Genomic DNA, 10094 nt, shown 5'->3' with positions numbered 1-10094 from the left:
TTTGATTAACAGACATCACAGCAGCTGGGTTATTTGGTTTTTTTTGACTGCTATTACTTTAAGAGCTTCTGCTGCTGAACATGACGCCGATCTGACACACATCTCTTTACCTATTCTGACCCACCTCAGGTCTTAAAGTCTCTAGTAATGAGCTGACGAGTTGAATTGGGTGTGTTAGAGAAGGGAGAAAGTTCTGGGCTGCTTTAGGACAGTTTTGAAAACCACTGCATTTCAGAGACATGTTCTTAAATGTGACTCATATATATATATAACAAATACTTACATGCAAAGTTTTAAGGCAGCTTTAATCACCTTTTTTGGAAACTTCATGACTTAACTGATGACATAACTACAACATTGCATGCTTGTATAAGTAAATAATCTAATAGCTGTTATCTGATCTCTTCTATAGGAGTGGCCCCTCCATCCTTCGTGGCGATAAACGCAGGGACGACGTTGTACAAACTGACCACAACTGGCGAGGCCGTGTCCTGGAACTCTCTTCTGGTGTTGGGGGTTTTAGCTGTGGTCTCCATCCTGCCAGTCTGCTTTCAGAAGAAACTCCAGCAGAAACTTGAGTAGAGATCACCACCTCTGCTTGATTCAACTCAGGAATGATTCTGGTTCTCTAAACTTCTCCTTGCTTTCTTCTCTTCTTTTATGCATGTATGACAAACCCTTGTTTCATCATATAACGGGCAGCCAGTGGCTGTCAGGACTGGCCTTCCATTGTTTCAACAGTACTTTCATGGGATTTAAAATTCTGTCAGCACTTATTCCCTCTAGCTTTAAGCAATATTTTCCACATCGATGTCTTCAGCGGATTTTCATTTTCTCAATATTTTCCACAAAACAGCAATGGTTTATGTGAGATAGACTGGAAAGAGACATATTTTCACTCCCTCTGAAGTTGCTGAGCTAAAATGGAAAGTGCCAACTTCAACCTTTTTTACTGCTGATTTAATATTCAAATGTGTTTGAGAATGAGGTATTACATGCATCAGAAACCTTTTGAGGGTGAGCTTTGTGGGTTTACTGCTTTTCTTTCTTATTTCTCATGCCAGCTGAGACTGCAGTAGGGATCTGAATGGACGATCTCTTAACAGTGCCCTGTGTACTGCTGCTAACTGTAGATGATAGTGCTTAGCTGTTGTTATAGACTTAATTTTCCCCCAAAACTGATCAATATGGATGATGCCACATTAGTATTACAGATCAAGACTGTAGATTGCATATAGATAGGTTCTGCCTTAACATAAGTTACTTGAAGTAAAAGAAATGGAGCGAATATCCTGATGTCTCGCATACTGAGTCACGCATAACTTCAAACCATTTTTCATTCTTTACATTTGGACAAAATGCCAAATGATTGATTTTTTTTTAATGAAATAATTTATAATTTAAGTTGTATAATATTGTGTTTCATTTATATATTTGTTTTTAGCCACGTGACAGAGGGAAGTATTAAATTCTGGAAATATAGGAGATTTGTAACTGTTACAGTTGGTTTCGTGGACCTAGTCGAGCCAATTCACTGTAAACCATTTTAAATTCAATCTGTCTATTTAATGGAATAGTTCACCCCAAAAAATTTAAATTAGCTGAAACTTCATGCACCCTGAGGCCATCAAAGATGTAGATGAGTTTGTTTCTTTATCTGAGCAGATTTGGAGAAATTTAGCATTACATCACTTATTCACCAATGGATCCTTTGCAGTGAATGGGTGCCGTCAGAATGAGAGTTCAAACAGCTGATAAAAACATCACAATAATCTGAACGAAATCCATACGACTCCAGTCCATCAATTAATGTCTTGTGGTGGGAAAAGCTGCATGTTTATAAGAAACAAATCCACCATTAAGACATTTTTCATTTCAATCCGTTGCTTCCGGCTAAAATTATATTTTAGTCACTCTATCCATGATATTGCTTTTTTCGGTAAAAAAGTTGTCTTGTCTGAATTGGGAGAGAAATATGCACAGATGTGATGTAATGTTTTTATCAGCTGTTTGGACTCTCATTCTGACGGCACCCATTCACTGCAGAGGATCCATTAGTAAGCGAGTGATGCTAAACTTCTCCAAATCTGTTCCAATGAAGAAACAAAATCATCTACATCTTGGATGGCCTGAGGGTAAGTAATTTTCATTTGTGGGTGAACTATTCATTTAATTGACGCAACTTAGTGGGGACTTTATGCAGTTAAACTCTCTGCAGTTAAATTTGCCTTTCAGTAAAACAAAAATGACTTGCATTTCATCTAATAGCTACAATACTGTTTCCTGTTTTTTTTCTGAATATAATAGTCATTAAACCTTCAATATACTAGTTTCCTGACTGCATTAGTTTTATGTTGGGAAAGAAATCAACAATATGTGCAAGGGGATAAATAAACCATTTGCACTGAAATTTCTCTTACTTGGAAGGGTGTGATGAGGGACGGTTCTTATTTCAGATTACATTACACTGTTACCTCATTTGAATTGTTCTCTCATGTTGCTTTAAGTTATATTGGCAGTTTTTATCTGAATGTCAAACCTAACATTTAGTTTTTGTCATCTGTAAATGTCTAAATGTTCCCAGCAGCTCTTGATGTTACATGGCACTACATCTTGGATGGCCTGAGGGTAAGTAATTTTCATTTGTGGGTGAACTATTCATTTAATTGACGCAACTTAGTGGGGACTTTATGCAGTTAAACTCTCTGCAGTTAAATTTGCCTTTCAGTAAAACAAAAATGACTTGCATTTCATCTAATAGCTACAATACTGTTTCCTGTTTTTTTTCTGAATATAATAGTCATTAAACCTTCAATATACTAGTTTCCTGACTGCATTAGTTTTATGTTGGGAAAGAAATCAACAATATGTGCAAGGGGATAAATAAACCATTTGCACTGAAATTTCTCTTACTTGGAAGGGTGTGATGAGGGACGGTTCTTATTTCAGATTACATTACACTGTTACCTCATTTGAATTGTTCTCTCATGTTGCTTTAAGTTATATTGGCAGTTTTTATCTGAATGTCAAACCTAACATTTAGTTTTTGTCATCTAAATGTTGCCAGCAGCTCTTGATGTTACATGGCACTAAACAGAGAGAGCGGATGTGAGTTATTTGGTTGTTCTGCAACAGTTTCAAGCCTCAGCAAGCTGTATTTGTTCATTTGTTATGATGATGATGATGAGTAGTGAGTTGATATACCCTCTCTGACCAATTTATAATTTACCAAGTTGTACTCATCCTGATTTTTCTCTAGCAAATTTTTACAGAACTCTTATCAATAAATTAAGGTTACTGATTACAGTATTATGTACGATTTAATTGACTATTTTGTCGTGTCCTGTATTTTAAAAAATCTATTCATTCACGTCTGTCCATCTTCTTGAAACATAATATATTTATGATGACATGATTAAATACATGAGTAACATTTGCCTCTTCTGAATTAGTTTCTTCTTCATTTTGTGTGTGTGTGTGTGGCCATCTTAAAATGAAGGCTGTTTTAAATGAAGTAACCATAAAAGAAACCATATGTGTCTGCTAGCAATTTACTTGAATCAAGATATGAATTTACTTAGAGCTCTCATAATGTTTTTTTTTTTTTTTTTTTATAAGGGTCCGGGCAACCCTTGATTTTTTTAATAATGTAAATAAACCCCTCGTAACCATAAAAGAAACCATATGTGTCTGCTAGCAATTTACTTGAATCAAGATATGAATTTACTTAGAGCTCTCATTTTTTTTTTTTTTTTTTTTCATAAGGGTCCGGGCAACCTGTGATTATTGTAATAATGTAAATAGACCGCTCCATGTAGTGTAGACCCTTTGACATAAGTTATATTGAGACGTAATTATTATAATTATGCATTTTTATAGTTCTATATATAGTGACTCAGAATTAATTAAATTACACACACACACACATATACAGTCTCTCACAAAAGTGAGTACACCCCTCACTTTTCAGCAACCATTTTAGTATATCTTCTCAAGGGACAATACTATAGAAATGAAACTTGGATATATTTTAGAGTAGTCAGTGTGCTGCTTGTATAGCAGTACAGATTTACTGTCCTCTGAAAATAACTCAACATACAGCCATTATTGTCAAAATAGCTGGCAACAAAAGTGAGTACACTCTTAAGTGATAACAGCTGCATGTCGTTTAACCATGCAAAGCCACGTGTCCTATTCATCATGTTCATGTTTTTGTCTGCTTGACAGGACCATACAAATTTGTGTATCTTGTATTAGAGCAGTTAAAATTAGGTGCTTTGAGTACAATTCTCTCATACTGACCACTGGATGTTCAACATGGCACCTTTTGCAAAGAACTCTCTGAGGATTTGAGAATTAGAATTGTTGCTCTCCACAAAGATGGCCTAGGCTATAAGAAGATCTGTAACACCGTTAAACTGAGTTGCAGTACAGTGGCCAGGGTCATACAGAGGGTTTCTAAAACGAGTTCCACTCGGAACAGGCCTCACCAGGGGTCGATCAAAGAAGTTGAGTCCTCGTGCTGTGCGTCAGGTACAGAAGCTGGCTTCAAAAAACAGACGCATGAGTGCTGCCAGCATTGCTTTAGAGGTTGCAGAAGCGGGAGGTCAGCTTGTCAGTGCTCAAACCATAAGCCGCACGCTGTCGGTTTGCATGGCCGTCTACCCAGAAGGAAGCCTCTTCTAAAGCTGGCTCACAAGAAAGCCCGCAAACAGTTTGCTGAAGACAACCTGTCCAAGAGCATGAATTACTGGAACCATGTCCTGTGGTCTGATGAGACTAAGATAAACTTGTTTGGCTCAGATGGTGTCCAGCATGTGTGACGACGCGCTGGTGAGGAGTACCAAGGAAATTGTGTCTTGCCTACACCACCATGGTGGTGGTAGCATCATGGTCTGGGGCTGCATGTGTGCTGCTGGTACTGGGGAGCTGCGGTTCATTGAGGGAAACATGGATTCCAGCATGTACTGTGACATACTGAAGCAGAACATGATGCCCTCCCTTCAGAAACTGGGCCGAACGGCAGTTTTCCAACATGATAACGACCCCAAACACACCGCCAAGATGACACTGCCTTGCTGAGAAAGCTGAAGGTTATGGAGTGGCCAAGTATGTCTCCAGACCTGAACCCTATCAAGCACCTGTGGGGCATCCTCAAGCGGAAGGTGGAGAAGCGCCATGTGTCCAACATCCAGCAGCTCAGTGATGTCATTATGGAGGATCCCAGCAACAACCTGTGCAGCTCTGGTGAATTCCATGTCCATGGGGATTAAGGCAGTGCTAGATAACAATGGTGCTCACACAAAATATTGACACTTTGGACACAGTTTTGACATATTCATTTAGGGTGTACTTACTTTTGTTGCCAGTTATTTAGTGAACGATGGCTGTATGTTGAGTTATTTTTAGAGGACAGTAAATCTGTACTGCTATACAAACTGCACATTGACTAGTCTAAAGTATATCCCATTTTCATTTCTATAGTATTGTCCCTTGACAACATATATTAAAATGGTTGCTGAAATGTGAGGGGTGACTTTTGGGAGATACTGTATATATATATATATATATATATATATATATATATATATATATACATACACATTTAGGATATTTTTATAATTCAGTAGACTTATTTTTGTGAATTGTTTTGAATGTGTTGAAATTTGTTGAAAAAATTGCCTGGAATTTCGCTGTTGTGGCCCTGGATCTTGTCTACCACCCAGACCTTGTAATTTCCCCACTTATAAATGTTAAAGTCTGAATAAATATGTTATATATCAAAAGCAAAACAGCTTAAAAATCACATTTTAATTTATTTGGCATTCAAAAAGTAATTGAAAAAGTGACAAATAACTGATGTCCCCAGTACTGCTGTCATTGCCATCATACCAAACGTTTTTCATTTTGGAGATTTAAAAAAGATTAATAAATTGAATGAATGAATGAATGTACATAAGATCACTTTTCTGCCAGGACAGCCAAGCAACAAGTTGAAAATTATAATTGTTAAAAATAACGAAATTTGTCTCGATCTGAGTGAGGCAGTATCTTAATTGTTTACACAATTCGTAATTCATTTATTTTTTAGAACTTCGGTTACGTTAATTGACTGCTTGTGTTGGCAAGGCTCATCCAATTTTATTCAAAAAGGAAAAGTGTCATTACCATCACGCACAATATCTATCAGTCATTCTTGAGACGTGGGACAAAACAGGTCCAGCAAGGGTAACTGCTATTAGCTTTAAAAATAAAAATATTTTCCATTTTAAATGTCACGAGGGATTAATAATAGAATGTATTTAACACAATTATCACCTTCAATTTAATTTTCTCATTATTATACCAAATCTGTGTTTCTTAATGTCCTCTCACTACGTCTAAAACAGTGTGTCCACAGAGAAGGGTTCAATCATTCATATGCAATAAAATGGATAAAAATGTTTTTTTTTAATGATGAAAAAGAGCTTGTTTTATCAAAAGCAACACTTAATAATATCTCATATCAAAGCAAGGTTGTTATTTAATGACACGTGCATGTTTAATACTATTTTAAAGTTGCGTCCCCACTTTTTGCATTTGTCAACACCGTCAGATGTCACCACCATAAGATTTTGTGTTCCAGTGATACATCAAAATACTTCAATGTGCCTCTTGAATAAAAGCTTTATAAACAATACCATACTCACTGTTTGTTTTAATACAGTAATTGACTGATTCAATGTATTTGATAGTTAAAATGACTACAAATTCTGGTTTTCGTCACCTCCGTCAGGTGTGTCAACTCCGTCAGTTGAATATTTGGATAATATTTCATTATGATCTTTTATATTTGTTGTGGAATTGTTGGTCACATGTGAAAGTGTAATCTGTCTGCTAACACCAGAATGTGTTTTGAACTGTTACAAACATCTTGAATGCTGTTAAAGATAAAGCTGAAATTATATTACACAGTCCAAGCTAAAAAAGCACATTTTGTTAAAAAAGAGAAAAGTTGGGAGGTTGTATCAAAGCATAGCTCAGTAGCTTAGTACATATAAGATACATAAATGCAGTTTCATTTGTCTGAGTACAAGGTTTTATTTTTTTCAATTTTGCACCCTGTTTTGTCCCACTTCTCAAGAAAATCCAACTGAAGGCTGATCATGTGCTTTATTTCAGGAGACACTAAAGTTATATGCGTGTGATTTCCAAATGCATCACCAGAGGGCAACATCAAACAACACATTTCTATGCTGCTACGATTTATTATGACACATTCTTAAAACCGCAGACCTATGCCGTTATTTAAAGTTCATTGTTGGTTGACGACTTACTGTGTGACTTGACTTTCATTGCTGTTAAACAAGCGATTATGCATTGGCAGCGGAAGTGTGATGCGGCGGCGTTCGTTCGGTCTCCGGCGATGATGCTTCGGGGCTTAACGCATAACGGCATCCAGAGCAGAGCGACGCGCGTGCGCACCAGCGGGGGCTGAGGACGGACAACAGCTGTACCGGAGGCCACAATGCGACTGGCGCTCTGGGCTCCTGCCTTGGTCTGCATCGGCAATAGCTGCGCAGAGTGATCCAGAGAGCTCGTACTATGCGCTCCTCTAGACCCACACACAGAAGAGCACAAGCGGAGCCGTCTCAAAATGAGCACCGGATTCAGCTCGAGCTCCTGCCGCTTCGCGGATTATTTCGTGACCTGCGGTCTGGACACCGAGAGCGGCTTAGAACCAGACGAGCTGTCCGGTAAGACCCGGTCAAGACCGACCGAGGCTGTGTAGGACTCTGATTTCGACATGTGGTTTTATTGTATATATGCGTTTAAGTTTTAGTTATGTGATTTATCAATCATTGTGCTTTTCAAACAGCTGAAATAAGCGAAAATGTCTTTTCAGTATGGTGGACGTGATTAATATTCAACACATGAGTGTTGAGTTTTATGTTACACTTCTCAAGAAAATCCAACTGAAGGCTGATCATGTGCTTTATTTCAGGAGACACTAAAGTTATATGCGTGTGATTTCCAAATGCATCACCAGAGGGCAACATCAAACAACACATTTCTATGCTGCTACGATTTATTATGACACATTCTTAAAACCGCAGACCTATGCCGTTATTTAAAGTTCATTGTTGGTTGACGACTTACTGTGTGACTTGACTTTCATTGCTGTTAAACAAGCGATTATGCATTGGCAGCGGAAGTGTGATGCGGCGGCGTTCGTTCGGTCTCCGGCGATGATGCTTCGGGGCTTAACGCATAACGGCATCCAGAGCAGAGCGACGCGCGTGCGCACCAGCGGGGGCTGAGGACGGACAACAGCTGTACCGGAGGCCACAATGCGACTGGCGCTCTGGGCTCCTGCCTTGGTCTGCATCGGCAATAGCTGCGCAGAGTGATCCAGAGAGCTCGTACTATGCGCTCCTCTAGACCCACACACAGAAGAGCACAAGCGGAGCCGTCTCAAAATGAGCACCGGATTCAGCTCGAGCTCCTGCCGCTTCGCGGATTATTTCGTGACCTGCGGTCTGGACACCGAGAGCGGCTTAGAACCAGACGAGCTGTCCGGTAAGACCCGGTCAAGACCGACCGAGGCTGTGTAGGACTCTGATTTCGACATGTGGTTTTATTGTATATATGCGTTTAAGTTTTAGTTATGTGATTTATCAATCATTGTGCTTTTCAAACAGCTGAAATAAGCGAAAATGTCTTTTCAGTATGGTGGACGTGATTAATATTCAACACATGAGTGTTGAGTTTTATGTTATATTGTATTCACAGACACTGGACGTGCAAACAAAAATAGTTAGTTGACCTTACAAGACCCTTTGATTTGTCTTAAAGGAAACCTGTCAACATTGTACTGACTTTTATCGGGAAAAGCTTATTCAAATTAATTAAACTCAGCAGAAGATAAAGCATATGTCATTTAAATAGCTCCTCCATTTATATCCTCTATACAAGCATAAAACATAACCCAAAGCAGGGAGACTGGCATTATTTACTTACCGTCTAATGACTGAAGATCAGTAGCAGTGAAAGTCATATAATGAATCTATATTCTGTAATAGTCGTCATATAATCAAGTGATTTAATTTATATTTGTGTTGACTTCACGTGCACAGCAGGATTGATTCCTTCATAAACAGTTCATGTTCAGCATTCATCAAAACAAGGTTTTATTATGATATTATTCCAACCTAATATCTTATTGATCTACTCCTTCATCTCCAGCATTCACTCACTGTGATTGGACGTAACATAGTTGTCTAAATATATTTAAACAGTCCATTTCTTTACTCCGGCTGTACCGTGTTTTAGTGTTTGCAGTGGAGCATTTACTCTTATCGTCTCATCTAAAAGGCTTTTTGAACCAGCACGTGAAGTCTTGTTGGGTAAGAGTGCAGAGTTCCTGTGGTTTCAGGCTTCCTCAACTTGCATTTTCTGTTTTGGTAGATTTCCACTGCTGTAATCAGAGCCTCAGTTTCCTCTCAAATGTTCATGGATTTTTGTGAAAAAAGGCTGTTTCATTTCACAAGGATTCTGTTGCGTCAGAGTCAGTATGTTTGTGTTGCTCTGTGAACTGCACCCGTGGTGTTTTAAATCATATGTAAAAGGTGAAACACTGTGAATCTGCCACTGCATTTTGTTTGTTGAATTTAAGTTCCAGGAAATTCTGTTTATGGATGCAGAGCACAACGAGGGTAGTTTCTGCTGGTCAGGATTGGGCCAGTGCTTTGGATTTGTTCTTGGCTTACCAATTTTTCATTTGCCCCTCTACATAAAATTATATATATATATATATACAGGTGCATCTCAATAAATTAGAATGTCGTGGAAAAGTTAATTTATTTCGGTAATTCAACTCAAATTGTGAAACTCGTGTATTAAATAAATTCAATGCACAGTACAGACTGAAGTAGTTTAAGTCTTTGGTTCTTTTGTGATGATTTTGGCTTACATTTAACAAAAACCCACCAATTCAATTCAAATCTCAACAAATTAGAATACTTCATAAGACCAATAAAAAAATTTTTTTAGTGAATTGTTGGCCTTCTGGAAAGTATGTTCATCTACTGTACATGTACTCAATACTTGGTAGG

At 38.1% G+C, this 10094-nt stretch overlaps 2 protein-coding genes across 5 annotated transcripts in view; both read left to right on the top strand.

The window, feature by feature from the left end:
- LOC107562786 (transmembrane protein 41B) overlaps positions 1 to 1623 on the top strand; it is a gene marked incomplete at its 5' end in the record, with an annotated part of 9328 nt that extends 7705 nt beyond the window's left edge. Inside the window, one exon of the mRNA XM_016247508.1 lies at positions 413 to 1623. Coding sequence (XP_016102994.1) covers positions 413 to 582 — 170 coding nt within the window. The remainder of the gene's footprint in view (positions 1 to 412) is intronic.
- Positions 1624 to 7362: 5739 nt separating this feature from the next.
- Positions 7363 to 10094, top strand: part of dennd5a (DENN/MADD domain containing 5A) — a 69127-nt gene continuing 66395 nt past the window's right edge. For 3 of the 4 annotated variants that reach the window (XM_016247521.1, XM_016247523.1, XM_016247520.1), the window contains exon 1: positions 8186 to 8559. In XM_016247521.1, the coding sequence (XP_016103007.1) occupies positions 8460 to 8559 (100 nt within the window). In that variant the 5' untranslated portion in view covers positions 8186 to 8459. Of the gene's footprint in view, positions 7737 to 8185; positions 8560 to 10094 lie in introns of those variants that run through there. The other variant, XM_016247522.1, reaches the window with a different exon arrangement.

Source organism: Sinocyclocheilus grahami, unplaced genomic scaffold (assembly GCF_001515645.1).
Source record: "Sinocyclocheilus grahami isolate Dianchi unplaced genomic scaffold, SAMN03320097.WGS_v1.1 scaffold840.1, whole genome shotgun sequence".
NCBI classification, from domain to species: domain Eukaryota; kingdom Metazoa; phylum Chordata; class Actinopteri; order Cypriniformes; family Cyprinidae; genus Sinocyclocheilus; species Sinocyclocheilus grahami.
The sequence above is the reverse complement of the archived record's forward strand: the minus strand, read 5'-3'. Positions and strand labels throughout refer to the sequence as shown.